The following is a 24695-nucleotide window of genomic DNA, read 5'->3' as shown; positions in this document are numbered from 1 at the left end:
GCAGAAAGCGGGTGGTCTGTGTTGTTTAAAAGTGTTTGACTGATGCATTGGAACCAGGTAGGTGAATACATATAAAGATATATTGACTTTATTAGACTAACATATAAATGTTAGTCTAATATAGAATATAAATATAAATGTTAGTCTAATATAGAAAGAGAAAGGAATAAATGGAAGGACAGCCAATGCTACATGGGGGAGAGACTTACCTTAAAGCACCCCTCTGCTGGCCAGACAGGAAGTGTGTGTAACACCCTCAGCACAAAGACCCACAGTGTGTATCTAGGGCAGCAGGAAAAGGGACCGGGGGAGGAGAAATCCAAGTCTCAACACATGGCCTTCCCTTGCTCTTCAGTTCCATACTCAGCTTAGTACTGTACTTTCTCTGCAACATTTCCAGCTTTCCTTTTACAAAGCTGAATACTGTGAGGTGCTTCTCATACTCATACTTGCTTTTCTAGACTACCTTTTAATTTCTTCCTGATTTTGTTTTGCAAAGTTTTATGATTCTTGTGCTGGTTTCTTCAGCTGCAAACATGCATTCTGTCACAGTTTCATTTAGTTATTCTTTTTTTCCATTTTCAAATCATGTTCTTTTCCCTGCAAATCTATATTCCCTTGGCTCGCATATCTGTGTCTCTGCATTTCCCTCTCTCTGTCTCTGTCTGTCTCTGTCTCTTTGTTGAGCAGTGCTCAGCTCCTGATGTTGCAGAGTGTAAGGCATTTTGATTTGAAACACTTTCTTTGAACATGATAGTATGCATGCTATGTAAGGGTCTTGCTATCTAAGGGCAAATTGCAGAAGGGATAAGCTCCTACTCACATCTCAATAATATTCACGGCTCCATATTTCTCTTTGATTTTATTCACATCACATCTCTCTCTCTCCCTTTTCATCTCTTTGTCTCCATTTTCTCCATTCCTGGCCTGCTTCTCTGCAGTCTAGAGAGTGAAGTCTGAGCTAACTGAGACGCCTGGCCCAAGGCCTTGTTGCTTTATTTGCATTTCACCATGGTCTATGTGTGCCAGGAAAATGCCACCTGGTGGTGATAGCAAACTATTGCAGCCATTTATTCAGTGTGTGTGTGTGTGTGTGTGTGTGTGTGTGATTTAGATGTTTGTGTCTTGTGAAAGCCACGTAGGTAGTGAGAATAGTGAGAATAAGTGTACCGCCTCTTCCTCCCTCCTTCTCCCTCCCACATGTTCCCCTTCTTTTTCCCTTTCCGGCCTTTGTGCAGCTGTATTTATTTGGGCTGGACCAGGGCATTGCAGAGACACTGGTCCTTAACACGTTTGGGCCCCCGCCCGGTTGACTCCTTTAAGCTGAGTAGAGATGAAGGTTGACAGGGTAATAATGCTGGTGTCAACACCACTTACAGGACAGTTATATCAGTATCAGCTCGGCAGGGGGACGTTCACACTCTGTTAGGCTGGGTCGTGAACCGTGCTGGGGGCCCCCAGCCTCAGCCACACATACACTCACACATGCATCTCTCTTGAGCTGCTGTTAATGAAGCGGCTTAAATGTACATAATACAAAGTCTTCGTGGCGATATAAAGATAACACTACTTCACGCATAGATACACGCAAGCTGAACACATTAATTCAGTGTCGGTACAGTTTTTCCACATTATTTTTAATACATTCACAGAGTACATTTGTACAAGTGTGTGCTCGCTTGTGTATGTGTGTTAGGCTCTGTGTCTTCTTGTGTCAGCTTTAGTAGGATTCTTGCTCCTTGAGCCCTAGCGCTCCTTCAGGACTTTGAGTTTCTGTCCAAAGGCAAGTCTCGTCAGCATGACTCCAAAGCACAGAATCTCATTTACACTCGACTGTCCATATTAATTATGAATCAGAGTGCTGTCGGAGGCTTCTGTGACCGCATTGCATAGCAATGATCACTGTAACCAAATGGGATAGTTAGAAGCATTCCTGCCTCACAAAACCTTCTATTGCCTCGATTACTAAATGAAACTATAAACACGTAGAATGTGCTGAGAGCTCTTGTTGTGTCTTGCAGCGACTTCATAAAGGATTCAGATTTGATCTAACAACTCCAAAGTACAAAAACTTGGTGTGATAAAATCAAAGCATATTGCAGTGTTTTGTAAATTATCATTGACCTGTGTTTTACTGCCGATAGTGTAACAGCACGTTACCTGTTTCGTGAAGATACAAAGTGATTAAGTGTAGTCTCTCATAAACAAACCCATCTCCACAGTACCAGAAAAGTGGGCTGGAAGCACTCCTGATCATTGAGAAAAATAAACTTTCTTAGTTTTATCTTTTAATAAACGACAGTGCCCATCAGTGCCACTGCAAAAGATGTCTCTGAGAAACCTTGTTGAATTTTGTTTCAACTTTTTGTTGAAACTGAGGTTGTTAATGTTGTTTCATGAAGTAAAGAGCTTAGACTGAGTCTTCATCTAATGTGACTTAAACTTGTCTACACGCAGACATCTCTAAAGTTTAGTTCAATTTTTTAATTGTTATGCACCTTAGAGGGTCACATCTCCAAATCCTTAACCATTTTTCTTTGAGCAACATCGTTGTTAAAATTGTCAGTGGTCCTCTTTTAGACTGATCTTCATTCCAAATCATGATTCCACTCGCCAGGTGATATTAGCTTCATCACATCATCATTTATTTATTTTTTACCTCATGGCTCATAGCTTTCCACCATGCAGACTTTTTTGGAATGCATTTGAGGCCTGAAAGCAGGCATTAATTTGTCCTTACAAATAAACTAAAGGTGTCCTGACAAACATTATATATCTTGTCTTCACACTATTTGGAATGAAATACTGTAAAAGTCAAAGTAAATTTAGAAACCCCTGCTGTGTTTATTTACATTTTCCATACTGTTGCTCTTTCCAAGTTGAGGTTGTATTTTGCTGTCTGCCTTTGGATACACTTCTGTTTCTTTAGCATTAAACAAGGAAAACCACACTTGTGAATAGTACAAATACAAAGATATAAATGGTTTCACCATTGAGCTCTCCGTAAACATTTACATAAATTCAGACGGGGCAGTAATAAAAAAAAAAAAGGTTAATGTTTGTGTGTTAAAATAAACACCAGACTGTGGCAAAAAATATTCTCACATCTGCATAGTAAATACAGTATTATAAAGACCTCTGTGGGGGGAAAAAATCCCCTGTGTTTTGTTATTTTTCACTTTATCTGCATTCTTCTTCTTTTTTATTTTTTTTTCGGGGGGGTTCGGTGACTTAGAGTAATCTGACACGCTTCCCATACTGGCAAGATTAACAGAATGCATTGTTTCACAGGCTCTGATTTAAGGAAGCATGCCACGACGTGTGTGTAGATGCTTGTGTCTGTGACTCATTTTCAGCTCAATACAGTAAACTTGTAGAGCGGCAATATGAGTCTTAAAAGTCTTAAAACTTTGATCAAGCACTGAGGCTTACTTTAATGCCACAAGTGAATGACTACAGGAAACTAACTAACTATTCATGTTTAAACCTTTAAATAAAGATCTTAACTAGTTATATTTCCTATTTAACAGCACACATTACTGAAGTGTGTGTTGGCTTTCTCTCTTACTTAGGAAATTCGGACTGTAAGTTATGGGCCTAAAACCTAAGGATTAGCATAACATATATTGTGGCAGCCTGGGAATAATCTGGCAAGTTTATAAAGTCAACATTTTTGGAAAAAAACATGTCTCTGGAAACCGAGTGATGGAGAAACATTGCAGTACACAAGAAACTGCACTGGTTGAGAGAAAAGGTGATGGTAGGATGAGAACAAGGATAAGTGGGGGAATGAGGGACAGAGGAGAATAAATAAGGAGTGGGGTATGTGTGGGCATCCAGCCAGCCAAATACCCTCCAAACCTCCGCTTTGACTGTCACCCACTCCACTCGTTGCCTGCGACTTCATGCATCCTCTCTAGACCCATAACCCGCTCCCTTTCCCTCTCCCACTTTTCTTTCGCTTCTCTTCCCATCCTCCATACCCCCAAGCCTTGTAATCCCTCCTCTCTGCTCCTCCCACTGCTCTTCCCCCTCACTCCTCTTCCCTCCTCCACTCCCCCACCCCATCCCTCCCCGCTCGCTCCTTCTCTCTTTCTTTCCATCCCTCCCCTCGTCTCTCAGCATCCCTCTCTCCTGGGTCTTCTTGCCATGGTGCGGTGCTGTTGGCAGAGCGTGGGCGCAGGCGGCACACAGACGGGAGCACAGATGGGCAGCAAGCTGCGCAGGGCGGCCAGGCACACCTGCTCCACACACACACACACACACACACACACACACACACACACACACACACAGAGCCCTACTCTCCCAACCCGCCTCACAGCCTGCCTGGCACAGTGGCACGGTGATACAGGGACACAAACACAAATACACACAGACACACATGTATACATATATAGATACATACATTTATTTGTGCATTCACATAAACAGTTGTGCATGTGCAGATTTGTAATACATTTTGTATATGCCAGACAAACCGTGCGCATATATAGCAGCTAATTATACCATAGGTTTGTCAGTTTCCGCTGACATTTTCGTTCTCTTATGACTCTTAACGATTCAAAGTTTGACTTCTAAGCAACTTATAAGATTTTCCTCTAACAGAGTAAAGATTTGCAAAGGTCACATTCACTCTTTGGTTTCAGCACATGGGGATCTGGTTAAGACTTTTAGGACAAAAGCATTTTTGCTCACATACAGAGACGTATACACTAAATAGCAGAAGTGATGAAGACTTATTAACACAGAAACAGAAATGTTCCCTCGTATGACACAGACTTAAATAATTAAAAAATGAAACAGAAATATATATATTAAAATAAAAAGGGTAAAAAAAATAATAAAATAACATCCAATAAAAGAGCTGAGTGAACATCTGTGTGGGATAGCCGGGGGGATTAGGAGGGTTTGGAACATTTTAAGCGCATTAAGGATTAAAAAAAGGTCAGAATGTTTAGCAACATACCGATAAACCTCTTAAGCGAAACCCAATTGGGAGGCTGTACCGCGTTATCCTGTGTTTTGGGGAGGAGAGGAGAGGAGAGCAGAGGGGGAGAAGGAGACAGAGGGGGAGTGGTGGAGTTGACATTTGTTCCAACAAGGAGGGGAATCTCAACACATACTGGTAGTTACACACATGCATGCTCACACATATGGACACATGCTGGTTTGATGTGGCTACAGAGTACATTAGCTCACTTGTTGGTTTTCATGTTGATGTTGGCAGTGTGCGTGGTTGTACCGCACATACTCACAAATGACAAGCACTGTTTATGAATCTGTCAAACAGCGACGTGCCACTGCAGAGCCCACTTGTTACTTCATTCATTTTTGATCAGCAATGACCAGCAAGACGTATTTTCGCTGTCAGGAGACAATATGAACATTCGCGGTCTCTCACTGTTTTATGTCTATGTCAAGAGTATATCAATAAAAAAGGAAAAATATAGAAATTGTAATATGGATCAGTAAGTATTTAAATGTTCCAAGCGAAATAATCACCTTGAGCAATGTTCTGACACGTTTCAGATTTTCCTCAAATCACAGACGTCTAGTTAGTTTATCCGTCCAAAGGACTGATGAGCTTATGCCGTAGCAAGGCATCTGGCCACAGTCCACAGTCACTACTCCTCCTACAGTGTTGGTCAGAATTTAATCGAGTGTACACACAGTGCTCGCTTAATAGGTCGTCACCCAATATGTGCTTGAGGTCAAGGTCACATGGTTCATTTTATAGACAATAAATTGTAACAGATTAAGCCTTTGGTTTTTCTCTTTGGTTTAATTGCTTTTACAATCATTGGTGTCTCAAGTGTTTACAGGTGTAAAAACTTCATTTTTGTCTGTTACTGACCCAGAGTTCTTTCAGGTGATGAACTTTGTAGTGGAGTTAGTCCTCACTTGAATACACACAGACTGGCATCTTTGTCTTAGCTTTAGCGTCTTCCGGTGACCAGAACAGTTGAAAAAGCCACTGAGCTAAAACCTTTATCCACGTCTGTGGAACAGATGTTGGATTGATTAGTTGTTTGTTGGGGAGGATTCTTTAATAGATCCATTTCTGACCTTGTAGATTAACAGCGCAGGAGGTAATATTGGGGAAAGAGTGATTAGTGAAGAACATTTTAATAGCTTAGGAATGATTATAACTGATGAGGATATCATATGTTTTTTTTAAATGAGGAGCAGGAGAATCCTCCACTTCACCTCATGAAATTTAGGAGGAAAGCCACAGGAATTAGTGCTGGGTGTCAGAGAGATGGTAAGAAGGATTGCAACTGCGAGAGCACAACCACAGTCAGATGCATGGTGCTGTATGTCACAGCCATGATGAGTTGGGTTGTGTGGATTGTAGCGGGGTTGTAAGATTAGCCATACAGAGAAAGTCTGCAATCAGCAATCAGTGACAGCATAAAGAACCAGTTTAGAGAGAAAGCAGATGCTCAACAAAAACTCACTACACTATTTATTATTTAAAATGATCATACACTAATCATTAAAAATGTAAACATTTACAAATAATTAGCACTCATTTACTTTGAGCGTACACCTAGAACAGCATTTAGTTGTGCAAAGTCAAGTTTGTTGATAACCAGCTCTCATTTTTAGGGACTTACTTACGACATCCCAATTTACTCTTTACTTCCAGCATGTTGCGTGCTATTTGCACAAAAGTGAAATCAAGGGAAAAAATTGAGTGCAAAGTCAATGTTTAGCTAAGTTTCAGTTAATCACTGTGATACTCATTTACCTAAATGGTTACATCAACATTGATGGATGGGCTGAATCACATAAAGTCCGTCACGAATAACTGTATATATTTGTATAGTCATTCAGCTTTAATTGCCAAGGTATTCAAACACTGTTATCAGAGTAGAGTGTGCGTGCGCTTCTCATGCACACCATCAGGACACAATGCATGCACTGTTTTTCTTTGTATGTAGTCTTTTAAATTCACTGGGTTCAAGCGGCTGCAGAGTAGGCTGAAAGGTTTGAAGTCAGAGATGGGTAGCTGGTGGAGGAGACAGAGGGGCATCTGAGGGAGGGAGTGGCTGCAGGACTCTGATTGGGGCTGCTGAAGGGAGGGCTTTAGGGGGCTGCGGTGAGAAGATAAGGGGCTGGATGCGTGGTAGGAGGGTGGTGAGTGTGGTGTGGGGGGTTGTGGCTGCTGTCGTAGGCTGCAGCATGCACAGCAGTGATAACCAGCCACTAGACCTCTGTCTTACCTCCCTCTCGCCCTGTCCTCCTCACTCGTCTGTACAGCTTTATGATGCACTGTTGAACTCAACAGTGGCACCTATTTCCAATGAGTGATGTTGCGATGTGTTGTAAGCACAGTCTTAGTAGGCTAAAGAGCTCAGAGCAATAGAGCCACAGCTGTTGATAGCTTCAGTATCTATGTAGGTTATCATATTTTGCAGTTTGCAGAAAAGCTTATCAAGAGCTGAATAAACTCTGTAGGCGGGAAAAATAGTATTATCAAAACTTTGCTTAGAATAAAAAAGAATAAATAAATAAGATGAAAAATCAGAGCGATAATAGGAGTCTCGGTATCAATCTGTCTCATATACCGTGAGAGTTGGTGTGGTTTGGGCAGTCAAAACCTCAGGGTGATGTTGAGAACAGCTATCAGTTTTCCTGTTGCTACTCATATGTGCCTGTCAGCTCTTATCTATACCATGAGCCTTAGCTTTCACACCTTGACAACAGCAGAACATGTTCAGGTCATGACAGGCCAACAATAGGCAATTTAAGACAGAAGGGCAGAGTTTCCAAGTGCAGGGTCTTTCCAGAATGTGATATGTCCATACTGAAAATCAGTTGTTCTCCATTACCCAATAAGATTTGCAGAATATAATTCTAAACCAGAAGATGGTATTATCGTTGTAAGGTAAGGTCAAATTAAGATGGAGGTGATAAGAGCTTCTTGCTGTCACTGTGGTATTGCAGGATGGTCTGAACTTGTTATATTTGTTTAAAAAAAACCCACACAGATTCTGATTTCTGCTATTTATGCATCAATTATTTGTAACATCTGTCAGGTAGCAGGAGCAGGCTGGCAACAGAATAAACCTTCAATTAGTAACTTACTTAATATCCTAAACAAACAGAACTGAGCATCAGGTGCCACACTTGTTACTGTAAATAATCAGCTGTGGAAGCAAATATAAACACAGAACTCCCATGTCAGTAGGCATGCATAATCACACAAAACATGATAATAAGTTGTATGCGCTAATATGATTTTATGATTTCTTGAAGCAAATCCACCAAAGGAAATGTTGGTGTAGGAAAGCGGCTTCGGACATTTTACAGTTATTCAAAATTCATGCCTCACACGTGAATTTGTGCAGCTTCGTGGTGGCAGCCATGCTTTCCGTATTAGATTGTGAGATATCTGTAAAGTGTATTGTTCATACACTAACGGTCCATTGCATCTAAGTGCTGTATGCATAGTGTGAGAAATAGTGTTTACATTAATGTAGAGCCCTCCAGTGAAATACTACACGACCGTTAAAAAGTCCATTGAAGTGAGGCTGTTTTCTCCACAGCTTTCATTGGCCACCATATATGTTTACTCTGCGTGTGTACCTCAGTGTTTGTGCACGTGTGTGTACGTGTGTGTGTGAATGTGTCTGTGTGCATGCGTGGCGGGGGCGCAGCCTCGTATGTTTGGAGTGAGTGCCGTCAGTTAGCTGGAATGTGGCACTACCGCCAATGCTAAGATGGCTGCCAAGCTCTAAGATGGCTGCCAGGATTACACCCAGCCAGTGAGAGACACAGAAGAGCGAGACATTCTGCATGAGAAGAGAGGGGAAAAAGAAGCTCTCTTTCATTTCTGTGCTCTTTCTTTCTTTCTTTCATTCTCGCTCTTGTCTGTCTCGCCCCTCTCTCTGTGGATAAGCACTGCTTCGTAGGCAGCGAGACAGGTCTGTTATTGTTTCTGCTCAGTAATCTGTGGCTTAGTGTGGCTGCAAGGCAAGTGCTGCTGGCAGGAGTCTGTGTGCTCTGTTATCACCTACAGCCTGCAGATAAACACCTCCTTTAGCTAGCTTACTAGCTAGCAAAAGCCTAGCTAGGCCTGAATGGACGGCCAATGGCATTAGTATCCCACACCACACCGGCCCAGGAAGTGAACTTGGTCTCAGCCACCACCTCATTCACTCAAAATACACCCATGTTTTTTTCTTTGTGCCTTCCACTTTTACTCCAACTATCATGTGAATGAAGCCTCAGTAGACCAGTCATAACAGGTGTGCACAGCTGCACACCTGTTAGGTTTGCGTTTTATGCACGTGTGCTTTCTTTGTTATTATTTTATTTCAAAGGGAAGAGCGTTGCCTCAATTTTAACATTCTCTACGTCAAATCCCTCTGGACAAGCAGACTGGCCTGGTCAATGTTATCTCTCGATCTGCATGTGTGTCTTTATGTGTTTGTTCGTGTAAGGATTACAACATGTATTAAAGTATGAAGCAAAAATTACAGGAAGAAACAGATTGAGAGTGAGTGTTATGTGTGGTTATGTGTGTAAGGTGTTCTGTTTACGCAGACTAAATCCCTACCAGCAAGAAAGTATTAAATAGGATTAGGGAGAGGGATATGATTGCGTGGTTAGATACTAAATGGCACAGCAGCACAGTGTAAATCATCGCACCTTAAGTCTGGAGGGACAGAGGGAAACAGGAGAGAACAGTCTTAGATACAACACTGTCACACAAAAATGTGTGAATTCACACGCACATACATTCACAAGATGTATACCATACCGAAGCACATACTGTAAGTCCCTCTTATTCCCTCTCACACCTCAAATATCACATTCTTGGCAGCATGAACACGCAGCTATGATTCATTGAGATGTTGCACACTTACCAGTATGTTTTTTATTAGTTTCTTAAGCATGCAAATCAGATAATAACCATTAGTCACCCTCTATCCTCCCTGTCTTTGTTTTCTTGTAGAATCTGGACAATCAGACAGCTCCAGCCAACAAGGGGACACAGACATCAAGCCACCACCCAACGGTAGGTATATGCACAAGCACGTGTCCATGTTCGAACCTCTTAAATTAGCATCCACAAATTAATTTCACCGAGCTCATCAAGCTTCATCCGCACTAATTAGTTTTGTTTTAAAACCGAACACCTGAAAATGCATATGACATGACTACTGCACAACAGCTGCTAACAGCTGCTGAATGATTTTAGATGAATTCACCATTGGTACTCAAGGATGATTTGCAGAAATTGGTCATGTGACTGTAACGTGACAAGTCAGGAAAGGATACTTGGTGGCTAATGAGATCTAATCAGGCATTGAACACAGGAGTGTTGAATCCGTGACATCACAGGTTCCCAAAATCAATTTCCAAACTAAAAAACACAGTTTTCAAACTTTTACCTGGCTCAGCAGCGTTTACAGGGTCCTAATGCAGCAGAATAGTTTGAATTTTAGGTATAAACATGAAATGGTAATAATGTCAACATTTCAGTCTTAAGATACAGTGTATGGATAAAAGTACTGGGCCACCTACACATTATACCTACAGGAGCTACTTCAGCCTTGGAAACCCATGCCATGAAGCTCTCAGCTCTCCAGCTCTGCAGTTATTGACTCAGCAGAACATTGGTGACTTTCATGCACTGTGTGCCTTAGCACTCAGTGACCCTGCTGTTGAACTTTGTGGTCTGTCACTTTGTGGCTGAGCTTCTGTGGTTCCTAAAAGCTTCCAGTTTGCGCTAATACTACAGATGGGTGAGTGCAGACTTTCTAGGAGGGACGACGTTTTACAAACTGACCTGTTGCAACGACAGCATCCTGTTACAGGACCAGGATTATATTCAGTGAGCTCCTTAGGATGACATGTTCTTTGTGCTTTATTGCTTTATTCTTTATTTCTATGTGCTTTATTTTAAATATCTGAGACACTGGGAATGAAAACACCCGAATTCATAAATTACACACTGTTTAATCTATGAATTCGGGTGTTTTCGCCCGATGGTGTGGGCCCATACTTTAGTCCATACAGTGTATTTCAATTGCGTATGCCCATAGATGTTGCTCAGCAAACAGAGTTAGAGATGGAGTCTCCGGAGTTTCAGTTTAACATTTTTGCATTTTTGTGTGGGGAGGGGGGTTTCCCAAAGCGTTTGTGTGTATTTGTAAAAGCTTGATTATTTCCTCGTCTGTACAGGGCACCTGAGTTTCCAGGACTGTTTTGTCACCTCAGGAGTGTGGAATGTGGCAGAGTTGGTCAGAGTGTCTCAGAGTAAGTAGAAAAACCAGATCACAACACAGACAGACAAAATGAGTATGAGTAATTACAATACAATGCATTTGTTTCCTCACTGGGAAAAAAAAAAAAACTACTACAACAATGTACATAGCATTTTGAGGATTTTTTAAGTTGAAGAAGGCCAGTGCAATTCAGTATGTTTTGACACCATCCAATTTTTACTAGTATGCATATCCTCTTATTTCATACTGGCATATTTCTCGCTTCCCTTTTCTTTTCTCCCCACATTCCCTTTATATTTTTCTCCTTGTCAGCTCCCGTAGCCACAGCGTCGGGTCCTAACTTCTCACTGGCTGACCTGGACAGCAGCCCCAGTTACTACAACATTAACCAGGTGGCTCTGGGGCGGCGCTCTCTCACCTCCCCTCCTTCTACCAGGTAAATACTCCTCTCAGACATGAGTAGTGAAGGGTGTGCAGACGTGCAGTATACGTTGCACAGGAAACATCATGCAGAGGTACAGCTGTCTACCATAAGTAGAGCGTCTAATGGGTGAAACCACCATGTGGCTTTAGCAGTTCTGCCTTAGTTAGTGATGCCAAGGGCAAACTTGAGGGAAGTGTGAAATCACAGTACTGTAATATTTGCCAACCGTATATTGCTTGTTATCACAAAGATGGCTACAGAACACCATCTCATTGAAGTTTCTTGTTATGAGTGGTGTGCAGTTATGCACTACGAGTCCAGTCCCAGTCTTGGAACCTCTTTATATATGTGTATGTCTCTCAGCTAGCTGCTCTTGTCTTTATGAATGTGTGATGTCTCTTTCTGCTTTTTACTCTTTGGGTCTTTCTTAACCTTTTCTTTCTATCTTCTTACCTCTGTCATCTGCTGTCACTTTAGGTCTGAGGTGGAGTTGTACGCAAACCTTCCAAGGAGGTAGTTATAAACCTGAGCTTCATCTAAAAAATATAAAAGATACAACTTAACAAGACACATGCACAGGAAAGCACGCACAAACATTTTCAGAAAGTCGTGTGTGACTGTCTCTACTTTCTGACTTTGCCTTCTCTTTCTTCCTTTTCCATTCATAGTTTTGACATTCGTTGTGCTTTGTCTGCTCCAAGACTTTGTGATTTTGTTTCCCCTAAAATGCAAAACAAAAACTTCTTACTTCTGCTAGGTGTTGTATCCTTACCGTGATATATTTTTATAAAAAAAAATCCTACCTGCTCTCACTCTCTCCGTTTATCCCTTCCACTTTTACTCCAACCACCAAATATCCTCTCATGTCTGCAGCTCCACTAAGCGGAAGTCCTTAGATGATAGCGAGCTGGAGAGCCCCACAGATGATGTCTTCTACCCTGGGCGTTCGCCTGCTGCCAGCTCCTCCCAGTCCAGTGCGTGGCCTAATGACATGGATTCAGGTACCCTCCTACCCCACCCCACACCTATCCCCTGAAGCATCATGAAGCTTTTGCACTTTCTGCCTGATTTCCACCCCCAAGTCCAAACTGATCCCTCCATCTGACTTTGTCACTTCTCCCTACTGCAATCTATTGCTGTCACTTTGGTGATGTACTCAGCCCTGGAGACCACTCATACACCTCCACTCACCTTTCTTAAGGCTCTGTGGCACAGTCTGATCACTCTACTTATATTTACACCCAGTAGTTAATTTGCCCATGCTTAGTTAATATATTATTGAAAACAATGGCTGTGTTTGACCAGGATCTGTTTGTCTGTCTGTGAAGCAAAGCAAAGCCAAAACACTTATTTAAAAGTTTGGTGTCAAACCATATACTCAAACACATGAATATAAACTATGTAACCTTGAAACAGAAAATGTTTAAAGTCACATATGTCTCACATATGACAGAAATGCAAATACATGCCTAAATAAAAGAGAGATGAATAATAATAAAAATAATAAAAAATGACAATAATACATGATCAAGGATGTTGCTAAATGCACCAAATAGTTTTAGTTTAGTGTCTCCATTGTTTTGGTAGTAATTCTTGTGTCATTTAGCTCCAGACATTATGCTCTTTATTCTACCTCCTCAATACCTGAACCCCTTTCTTGGTCATTTTGCTTCAAGCATTCATATGTTCTCACCCTCACCTTAACGCCACTGTCATGCATACAGTTTACCTGATGTGTTGTCAATTATCAGTGATTCACTACCTCCATCATACACAAATGCTCACACTTAACTCTCTCTCTCTCTCCTTCTGTCTATCTATCTTCTCCTCTTTTTTCTCTTATTCTTCCCCTATCTCATTGTTAACAATACCCTTCTTCACTTTCAGTGCAGCACCATTTGGCGAGTGTGCAGGAGAGGAAGATAAAACATGAAAACGATGGCGTGCAGTTTCCTTACCATGGTTAGAACAACATTGATTACACTCATATTTATTTACTATTTATCAGCTTTTATGTAGCTCAGTCATTCCTCTGTGTGTATGTATAAGTGTGTGTGTATATATATATGTATATATATATATATATATATATATATATATATATATATATATATATATATATATATATATATATAGATATACACACATTATGTGTGTTTGTGTGTTGCATAAATGTGGGAGGACAACTATAGCGTGCTAAAAGTGGCATATGTGTAAAAATTCATTTGTGTTTAGCTGTTTACTAACTGATGTCAATGATGCTGATGAAAGTTTCATTTTTTGTGGTGTAAAGTGGCAGGACTGTAAGGGAATATCCAGTTTTCTGTCATATTTATATAGTGTTACTGTGGTGGAGGGTCATAATAAACATGGGAAAAGTTCCATATAATTTGATCAGTCTGTGTGCAAATAATCCGTGTGAGCCAAAAGAGCCAACTGTTCTGTTTTAGACATTTTTTTTCTTCCCCTTAGCTCATTTTTTTGTGAGAGTAGATATCCCTAATATGCTCAGCTTTGAGCGCAGAAGTCCCACCAGAAGTCCCATCTTAAATCTTCTGTTTACGAGGGGCAGCCAGTTGGAAGAGGTTTGGCTTAATTGGAGGTGGTAGGGAGCTAAATTGCTTTATTTTAGTCAGTGGATGAAATGAGGGTGAGTATAAGATAAAAAAAGCATTATTTTGAACTGTAAATCATGCAAAGCCACCCTAGTAGAGTCCAGGATAATACACATGGAGCTGGAAACGTGCACAGTAGCTTCCCTTTAACTAACTGATTTCACCAGATTTCACCAGACTTACACCGACAACACCAGCAGGCATATTTAGTGGCTGCACCCATTCTGGCACTCACACACTCGCACAGTGACTCACTCATATGCATAAACACCCACACACAAGCGCAATGTACATAGACGACCACCCCACAGTGGGACTCGCACACTTACAACCCCCCTCACATGCAGACGTTCACACATTTAAATACACGCGCTTATCATACTCCCCACCCCTGCAGGTGTTCAGGTGTCTGCCTTGCCTCCATCTCTCTGTTGCTCCATCCCTCCCTTGCCTCAAATCCCTCATTAGGACTCTTCTGTGGATCAGAGGTGTAAAACCCTTCCTCTTGCTCCCTAGTTCTCCCTTCAGCCCTTCTTCCCTGCGCCCCTTCTCTCTAATTGAAAATGTGTACAGCAGGAATAGCCCTGGGGAGGGAAAACATGTCAGAAGAGAAAAGGCGGCAAGAGAACCAGAAATTAGGCAAGTGTAAAAGGAAAAGTGGGTGGTGCAAAACAGAAGAGAGGAGAGAAGATGACTTTGGTACTCAAATTGTGAGAGCTAATGAGAGACAGGGGTTATCATGGTGTGAACTAGAGGAGCCAAGAGCCTTGGTTAGGTTTTGCCCCAGACTACTCTCACTCGAGCCTCAGCGTCTGCTCTCCTGCTCCTGCTCCACTTAGCTGTAAATGTAATTAAGAGGCTGCTCATCAGAGCCACAGCAGAGGTTCCTGCACGCCTTAGCGCACCAGAGCCTTACCTCCCAGCTTTTTCCTCTCTCACTTGCTCTCACTTCCTCTGTGTGTCTATGTGTGTGTGTGTGTATATCGACACCCTTACTATCCAGTGCAGCAAACAACCTTGTACACTTCCTAATGAGTTTGGCAAATAAGTGTGTAGAATTGCATGCAAATCTGGACCGTTTGCCCAATTAATTTACAAAATCCAGGCGAAAAATTGAAAAGCCAAAAGCTTTTATAATTGACGGGCTTTTTTTGTGTGGATTTGGTAATCATTTTAAATTGTGGCTAGCACAAGAGCCTAAGAAGCACGAAGGGGAGAATATGTGATTTTTGGTAGTCTGTGTCTATTTAATAAAATATTCCACTTGCCACAGGCAAAGCTCATTTGGGATTTCCTGTTCAGGTGGGGGAATACAAACAAGCAAGCACACACACACACACACACACACACACACACACACACACACACAAACAAACAAAGGAACCCCACAGGTGCACCTCACAGTCTGTCCATAGCACCATTTACTCCTCTTGACTTCCACTATAACCAACAGAGCCCACACAACCAAAAGCACCCAGAGGTGTATGAAGATAGATTCAAATAGGCTACACAAACACAGCTACATACAGATATCAGTTAGACACACATGCGCACGCACACACACTTGCACAGCTGAAGCGTGGTCCCAGATGGTGTTTCAATGTGTGTGTAGCCTTGGGATCCATGAGGATGCTGGAGACATCTGCTCCACAGGGGCATAGAGGGTTGGGGGAGGTTAGTGGAAGCGATCGAAACAACCACGATTTCATATTAGTTCCAAATGATCGCGAATTTTTCCTAAGACACCAGAGACTTGTGGTGGCGGGAGCTTTGCTTGGTTCTTTGAGTTAAGTGTTACAAGCCCTTGGAGGGATACGGCTGGACTTACGGTTTTGGACATATGTGTCTTAAATCACTGGAGAGAGGAGAATTCCCCAACTTTCCTTTACTTCTTTAAACCACTATCTCCTGTCTTTTCCAACTGTGTGTGAGTGCATGAATATGTGTGTGTTTGCGTCTGTGTGTTCTTCAGAGGCGCATCTGGTGGCAGGCCTGTTAGTGCAAAGAGACAGAAGGGTCATCATGGGAACGCTTGATTGGTTGCCAGTGAAATACTAAGGCTTGCCAGAAGAGGAAACAGTGCAGTTGTGGCACACACACACACACACACACACACACACACACACACACACACACACACACACACGTGCCAGATCAGACCATTGCATAGCCTCTGAAGTAATAAAATATTGTCTTTCCATTCCCTTGCTGTTTACGACACTGCTATAACTTCCTATATATACAGATGTCAGTCTTCATCTGATCCTCTCTGTGGATCCTGGCTTTCATTTCTATAATTTGGATTCATTTTTTTACTTCTTAAATAAAAACCTACAAGGTTGCTTCTCTGAAAATATAATTGTATAATCCACATGGTTCTGGTTTTTACACTTTCCTCTAAATCTCGGCTTTTCCTAGCTTTCCCCTCCGGTGCCTTTCTGTCTTTCAGTCTCAGCAGTCTGCTCTTATTTCCACCTTTCTCCCACCAGTGTGACAGTGTCATAGCAATCACTGCTAACTGCTGGTGTCAGAAGTGGGATCGGGGTTGTTTTCATGCTTGGAATCTGTCTGACAGTACAATACGCCCCCAGACTCCCGCTACATTTGGGTGGGGGGGTTATATGTCTGCTAAAGACATAAATGGTTCACACATATTCACTCCCACCTGCTTGAGACTTAACTCTTTCACACAGGGAGGGAAGGTTTTGCACGCCCCCACACTCCCATAGACTTTCACACGTCTCCAGCTGGAGAACTGAGGAGGAATCATATTTAATGCCTTGTTTGATGCGGAGGGGCCACAGAAATAGACTACAAAACAACAGTCTAAAAAAGTTTAAAAAGAGAACAGTGTCGCACCACTCACTTGTTAGGAAGATTAGAAGAAAACTTAGAGAAGAAGAAATTAGTCTATTGTTTCAGCAGTTAAATAAGGCGGTCTTTCAAGTGTGTTGAGACGGGTGTGAGTGTGTGCTCGCGAGAGATAATAACCATACTAAACATCTTATGACATTCCAATTTCATACATGTTGTCAGAGCAATGCAATAAAGAAAAAGACGCTGCTGCATTTTTCACAGGTTCCGCTTTGCTCTCTTGCTCCCTTGCTCCCTCACATATTTTCATGTCTCCCACGTTCTTCTCGCCTCTCTCGTTCTCCCTCTCTTCTCCCTCTGTCTCCTCTCTCTGTCCGTCTGCTTGTCTTTCGCACTCAGCAGCTGCCGTGTCCATACTGTACAGTGTGTGCTATTTCTGAATGAAGCTGTCTTCTCGTGCAGCCAGCCTGTGAGCTTTGCTGAAGCCAGACCACAGCTAGCTGACTTTGGCTGTATGGTGGCCGTGCTCGTACACAAAAACGCTACAGTTGGCACCTGAAAGAGAGAGAGAAACAGAAAGAGATGAGACAGAAAAAACATACAGTGGCACAGAAGAGATTATTATAGCTACAGATGTTTTTTGGCACTAAAACTAAAAGCCCAGATTCAGTCTGGGTTTAGGTATTTTTCTCCCTTTTTCCTTTGAAGACACGCACTTAGGTTATGAAATATTACTCAGGCCAAAGCTGGTAGTTGGGAATCCTTCAGTGTGTCTCTGAATTGATAATTACAGAATAGCATTAGGAAAAAAAAGGAAACATCTTCTGGTCTTTTGAGCATCTTTATGTTTTGTGGTTGCAGTCCTCTGACAGACTCATTCAAGCGAGTCAATGGCCTACAGCCAGAAAGGACAGGGGGACGACAATGCACTGCCATCAACCAATGAGAAAATTAAACAATCTAATAAGAAAGTCGTCACTGTTCAAGTCCCCTTCAATAGGAATCAAACTGATTTTTTTTTAGTGTAGCCAGTCAAATAAGCAACATTTTGTTGATTAAAACAACCTCTCTCTTTTCCTCCCTCTTACCCCCACTTTTTTTTTTTTTTTTTTTTTTTTTTTTTGTTGATCCCATTTTTTTTCGCCAGGACTGTCCTCGCCTGGTTCACTTAAGAAGCCGGGGAAGTTTGATTTCAACGCCCTGACTTCCCAGACGAGGTCTCCCCGCATGGCGTTCACACACCACCCGCTGCCTGTGCTGGCAGGAGTGAGACCAGGTGAGAGCCCTGCCATGACCCCAACAACTCAACCTCCCCTCCCCCACCCTTTAAATCTGAAAAAGAGAGAGAAGGAAAGGGAGTGTCAAATCCTAGATTGGAGTATTTACTCCCCCAAACTCGTCCGGAGACCAAATAAATTCAGCTATCATGTGCCTGAAAATAAAAATCCAAAATGTACTTGCTGAGAAAGCAAAACAAAACTTTCCAGTCTTACAGTTGCAACTGCTGAGAAGCAATATGCCTGCAGAGTTTCACCTGTTCAGTGTTACTGCTATCATCATGGCTTGGCATAAATTCCTCTCTCTCTCTTTCAGCCTCTCTCCATCCATCCATTTTTACCACCATCTTTGTGCCTGTGTTTATAATATTACCATCGCATGGTACCAGTGCTGCATCCATGCCTTTGTGACTGGTTTGCCTCTCATCTTACTGCTTCATGCATTTTGTTGTAACGATTGTAGAAGCCTTGCATTTAAACTGACAAAGCTGTTTACTCTGAAATGATGACCTTGACTGGATATGTAAACTTGCCACCATATGGAGCAATCAAATACTGTGTCAGTGAAAGTGAAAATATATATTTTTGAATTTATTAAAAAAGCCAAAGACAGCAAAGAACCAGTATCTGTAGTGACGCTGCCTTTGCTATAGTGCACATTAGAGCCAGCCAGTGCTTCTTTGTTTGGTTTTCCTTCTTTTTACATTTAGACTTACCCTGAAGTTGTATTTTTGTTCTTTAAAAGATATGTTTGTTAGTTCTCAGGCGCAAATGCAGATTAAAGAGATTTATAACAGCTTAGAAGCCAGAAAAGGAACTGATAAAGTGTTTGAACCCATGTAGTTGCACAGGTGTACAGTGTAGCGGGTAAAATTCTCAAAGTAACCTCCAGTGTTTCCAAGGTCTTGTTTTAATAAAGGCGCTAAGGGGAAGTTGTCCTCGTAAGAGCTTTTCAGTCCTATAGGGTAACCGACATGGTTTGTTCATCTGGAGTCAGAGAATTCCCGAAGTCTCCAGGATCTCAAGTTTGCCAAGAAGTCCCCGTAGACTGGTCCCACTTTTCAAAAGAATAAATACGTCCTCCTCTCCCTGTCGCTCCCTCTCATTCCATTTGTCTCTCAAAGGGATGGATTGGTCCGCTGCCAAACCAGACCTGCCATGTAAAGGTCATTTGGACTCATTGCCCTCCGTGTTGAAACGTATTGAATTTTACTTGCGGAGCTCCCCAAAGTATATTTAGATAATATAGTCCTGACTGGATCTGGCAGCATTAAGCCGTGTTGTTTATCTGCTCAGAGCAGTCTCATAGCATCTAAAGAATCCAAAACACCAGATTGAATTTTGAATTGATTTCTAAAATTTCCTCCTGTTTTGCGCACGAGGTGTCAGGGACTAGCTCAGCTTTCTTTGTTTCCCAACTAACTTCATGCACTCTCCAAACTGCGTGTATGTATGTCTGTGTGTGTTTGTGTGTTAGACAGTTGGCGAAAGGTTTTCATGTAATAGAGAGGCTGTAATGAGGCGGCGTTCAGAGATTGTGTCGTGGTGCGTTTGTGCACGTACACACTGATGCACACAAGCGTGTGTGTGTAAATTTACACTCTTGTGGAGGACTCTCTGTGCTAAAATGGCTGCCATCCAAATGGAATGTCCCTCGGAGGCCTTGGTTCTATAAAGAGACTGGAGGATGTCGGGAGGGAGGGAAGGAGAGGGGGATGAAAAGAGAGATGGGGCTAGAAAGGAATAGGGGGGGAAAGCAGTTATCAACCATGGCTTGCCTTGGATGGGTTGAAGCTGTTAACTCTTGGTGTATAGGTCTAGCGAGTGTGGCTGCTCAGGGGTACGAGCGAGATGGTTTACGTCCTGTTTTTGGCTCCAGACTCACATGGAGAGCTGCCAGATTAACTGTTGCCTGATTATATTAGTCTGGAGTGTCGGCCATTGTGGCAGCGATTACACACAGACACACAACAATATACTGTATGTAAAAAGACACATGCAAGCTGCGCCAGACACGGCAACCCATTCATATGCATGCACTACAAAACTACACATACTGACACGGAAACACGCACAAAACAAAGAGAACGCACAGGCACGGTGCTGACACAAAAGGGCTTGAACATCAGTTTCACCAAACATGGAAACTTTGAACTTCACTTTGTGAGTACAGTATCCACAAGAGATAGTAGGTGACAGACATAATCACAGATGCTTGTACGCCAGACTCCCCTCACCTAGCAGCTTGCCTCTTTAGTTTGGTGTGCCAAATTGCCAAAGCCATAGAATCACAGCAGACAGGACAGACAGTGGAGCCTAGTTTGTGAATGTGTGTGTGTGTGTGTGTGTGGTTGGCTGGCTGGCTGACTAATGTCTCTGGGAGGTGTTTTGTGGTCGGTTGGGAGCAGAGGGGAGATTCTCTCTCAAGCTTCAAACTACTGGGCAGAACCGCACAGCAAGGATACGCTGCTGATTGATTACACATCACTGACAAGCAATAAAACAAAAGTGGAAAAACCCAGTGTGTGTGTCCGTGTGTGAGTGTGACTCTGTCATACCCGAGCAGTTTGTGTGTGTGTGTGGGTGAGAGAGAGAAATGAAGAGGGAGCAGAAGGCAGAAAATACTGTAACACGCTAGCGTTTATGTGGCTGTGAAACTGTGTGTGTGCATGTGTTGCGATGCCAGGCTTACCAGAGGTACAGAGAAATCTAGTGGGCTGATTTATAAAATGAATGGGACCAGATGTTGCTCAATAGCCAGGGATAATGCCAGTCATTTGTAAGCAGAAACAGCTTCAGTCAGTCAACCACAAGAGAGTGTCACAGCTATTTTCTGCGTTAGGACAATAATGGGCCTAAACGACAACTTGGACATTGATGCCAGCTGTCTTAGCGCTTAGTTAAAATATATGCATGTTCATGGTAGCGTAGGTGTCGTAGGTGTGCATGTTCATGTACTCTCTATCATAGTGTGCTGTGTATGTGTAGAAATACAACAGAATGACCTTAAGCTCACTGCATTTTTTTCCACTTTTGGTCTCTCTTCTTTTTATGCTTCTCCTCCTCCTTCCCTTTCCTTTCCTGTCTCCTATCTCCTTTTCTTCTCAGGGAGTCCCCGTGCCTCAGCCTCAGCCCTGCACTTCCCTTCCTCCTCTATCATCCAGCAGTCCAGCCCGTACTTCACCCACCCCACCATACGCTACCATCACCACCAGGACCCGCTTAAGGAGTTTGTGCAGTTTGTCTGCACCGACGGCACAGGCCAGCCCAGCGCACAGGTAAGTTTTCTATGGATCCTGCAAGAGGAGGAGCAGTGCCTGAAGGATGGTGTGCTACATTAGTTTGGAAAACAAACTACTATGAAACATTATTAAAACTGGTGTATTTATTAATGGAAGTTACGGAAGAGGATGTAGTGCAAACAAGTAAATACACAGAAGGCGCAGTAAGCCAAAACCTGCATACAGACCAATCTTTATGAAGTGAAACGGCTCCACCAGGGATGGTCGCAGGGCAAATACATCAACAGGAGGAGGGGGCCAGATGTGCTTAATCAGAAAAAAACTCAGCTGGAGGAAATTATGGGGGAAGACGCCAGAGCACATTTTCATCACAGGCTCAATATAATACAATGCTATGCCTTCTCCCAGAATTGGAAGATCATGCCCATCTGAAATGTTCAGATGGGGGTGGGGTCTGTCAGGAACAGAAGCCTTTGTAGTGTGGCCGGCCATATTGTAGGTATGCGCTGGGTTAAACGTTTACTTTAGAGAAGCAAGGCTGAAAACTTTGGCGAGACCAGATTTGTAGACAGATCAAGATTAATTCTATTTGGAGAGTATCCTTGGAAGAAACCAGAAGTAGATATTTAAAGACTACATCTGTGCTCCAGTAGTGATTTATTGACTGTCATCCTTTGTGACATTCCTTTACTCTCCAAAACTCTCTCTCTAGCGGTACATGCCCCTTCGCAGTATGCCATGATAATTTTCTTGGCATAATGTGTGGCGTTGAGACCGAGTAATGTACACCAACGAGCCACAATATGTAAACCGGTGAAAGGTGAACTGAATATTATTTATTATTGGATTACAATGGACCTGGTATATAAAGGTTGGGATATATGTGAGCTTCAGAGCTAGACCATGGAAGAAGGTGGCCAGATGTGTGTCAGTCTTTTGACAATGCACAACAGGAATAAGGCAAGCTGGTGGAGGCAGTGTGGTGGTCTGCTGGGACATCTTGGATCGTGTGGATGACATCTATGAATATTGTTCAGAAATGGTTTGACAAATATGACAAAGAGTTCAGTGTGCTGACTTCACCTCCAAACTCCTCAGATCTCAATTCAGTCTATGTGGGATATAAAAACTAGTTTGATCCATGGAGGCTCCACTTTTTAACTTACAGGACTTACAGCTTTCAGCTCCCTCATTACACAGAACAGTTTCTGAGGTCTAGATCTGGATTTGCTATTTTGCTGGCACGAGTGGGACTTAGACGGTAGTAGGCCCGTGGTTTTAATGTTGTGGCAGATATTTAATAGATAATAGTATAATAGATAATAATAGATAACCGAATAACCAGCAATAGTTATCTATTTAGCATTTATGTATATGAGAGTAAAATGCTAAAAAAAAAAAAAAGTCACACTGCAGAAGGATTTAAAAGATGATTACTGAAACACACCAAGCTGTGGGAGCTAGTGTGCAGCTGTAGATGGAGAGGAAACTCATTGCAGAAGCTGAAGAGGGGATTTCTGGGACACAGCTGAGCCTTTTCAAAGTGCCGTGGGTCTAATTAGGTGAAACTTTAGTAAAGGGTGATACCCAGATGAGCTCCCCAATAACAATCCCATACTCACTGTGCTGAAAGCTACAGATACAATCAGCAAAACACAGCATACAGCTGATAGTCAGCTGGTCTTTCAGAGGTATTTCTGAACTATTCTGACACACATTAAATAAGGTAGTACTGTAAACCTCTACTGCAAACTTGGCTTTTTATATTAACTTCCTCAAGCCCTTTTTCATGACCTATTATCCTTTGTTCACGTTACTTCACACTCTAAAGAAACAGTAACATATTTTTTTATTGCATCTGCACTTACATGATGGACAGGCACGCAAGCACCAAGACATCTTGTACACATTGCTGATTTTCTCCTTCTTTTTAAAATTCTTACATTGCGCCGCAACGACTTCCCTTAACAATCCCTCACTGTCCCTCATGGAAAACTCAGTTTTTCTTCCCCTGTGTGTGACGATGTTCATCACTTTTCCACATCTTATTTATTTCACTACTTTTGACCAGACTGCAATATTTTTTTGTTTTGTCTTAAAGCTGTGTGAGTCTCCCTCGACCCTGTGTGCATGTATGGGTGTGTTTCAGTCTGTCTGTTTGGATTCTGTATGGGTTTGTCTGTATATGAGTCTCCAGTATTTAAATGGGGCTCTGTCTGTGTGACTTTGTGTTGTACGTGTGTGTCTGGCTTCCTATATACTGTATATTCTTGGGGTGTGTCCTGCTCACCCTGTCTGTATGGTCCATCTGCAGCCTAATGGAGGTGGCCAGAGCAAAATGCCGGGCTCCTTCCTGCTGCCCCCGCCACCCCCGGTGGCTCGCCCTGTGCCCCTCCCCATGCCCGACTCTAAAAGCATCAGCACGCCGACTGACGGCGGACTCAGCTCACCCGCATCTCCGTGTAAGTCACTCCCCACTCCCACTCCTCCCCACAAACCACTATTAATGCCCCATATTCCCCACAGACTTTTTTTTTAGAAACCAGTCCGAACCAATTTTAGGCCCTCATAGGTTTGTTAGCCCCTACCTGGCTGCAAATTTTATGTATCCCAATACCAGATGAAGTTTTTTAGGCTAGAAAAGACGTAGCCATCATAGAAGTCCCAGTATTTATGTGCAGTGCAAGCTTCTGGTTTAACTCCTGGAAATGCACAGGTTTGGGGCTCCTACAATGGCTACTGCTATAGTTTCCACTCAAGTTAACCAGTAAGATGGAATCTACTCAAACACTCAGCAGCCCCGAGAGCTTCAGTCCTGTTTCTCCTATCATCTTATCGACTGCCAATATACTCTGCTGTACAGAACCAGCAAGAACCGATTTTGAGAAGGCAGAAGCCACGCCTTTGCCAAACCAGAGATCCCTTGTCAGGTTCCTTTGTATCGCTTTCTCTGTCTTCCTCTGAAATTCAGTCTCCTTTTCTCTCCTCATGTCTTTGCAAACCACCTTAACCTCCTACTTTTCCCTATCCTGAAGTCTTTTTTCTCTATTTTTCTTTCTCTGGTGTTGGGTTTCCTGCTA

At 42.5% G+C, this 24695-nt stretch overlaps 1 protein-coding gene across 13 annotated transcripts in view; it reads left to right on the top strand.

The window, feature by feature from the left end:
* Positions 1-24695, top strand: part of LOC116321355 (nuclear factor 1 X-type-like) — a 109745-nt gene that overhangs the window by 75603 nt on the left and 9447 nt on the right. For 5 of the 13 annotated variants that reach the window (XM_031741178.2, XM_039613534.1, XM_039613537.1 and 2 more), the window contains 9 exons: positions 9968-10030; positions 11200-11274; positions 11556-11679; positions 12145-12180; positions 12541-12668; positions 13555-13629; positions 18244-18372; positions 21482-21651; positions 23930-24077. In XM_031741178.2, the coding sequence (XP_031597038.1) occupies positions 9968-10030; positions 11200-11274; positions 11556-11679; positions 12145-12180; positions 12541-12668; positions 13555-13629; positions 18244-18372; positions 21482-21651; positions 23930-24077 (948 nt within the window). The remainder of the gene's footprint in view (positions 1-9967; positions 10031-11199; positions 11275-11555; positions 11680-12144; positions 12181-12540; positions 12669-13554; positions 13630-18243; positions 18373-21481; positions 21652-23929; positions 24078-24695) is intronic. The other 8 variants (XM_031741183.2, XM_031741182.2, XM_039613536.1 and 5 more) reach the window with 7 other exon arrangements.

This window comes from Oreochromis aureus, linkage group 6, assembly GCF_013358895.1.
Source record: "Oreochromis aureus strain Israel breed Guangdong linkage group 6, ZZ_aureus, whole genome shotgun sequence".
Lineage (NCBI taxonomy): Eukaryota > Metazoa > Chordata > Actinopteri > Cichliformes > Cichlidae > Oreochromis > Oreochromis aureus.
This window is presented reverse-complemented; position numbering and strand designations above follow the sequence as displayed.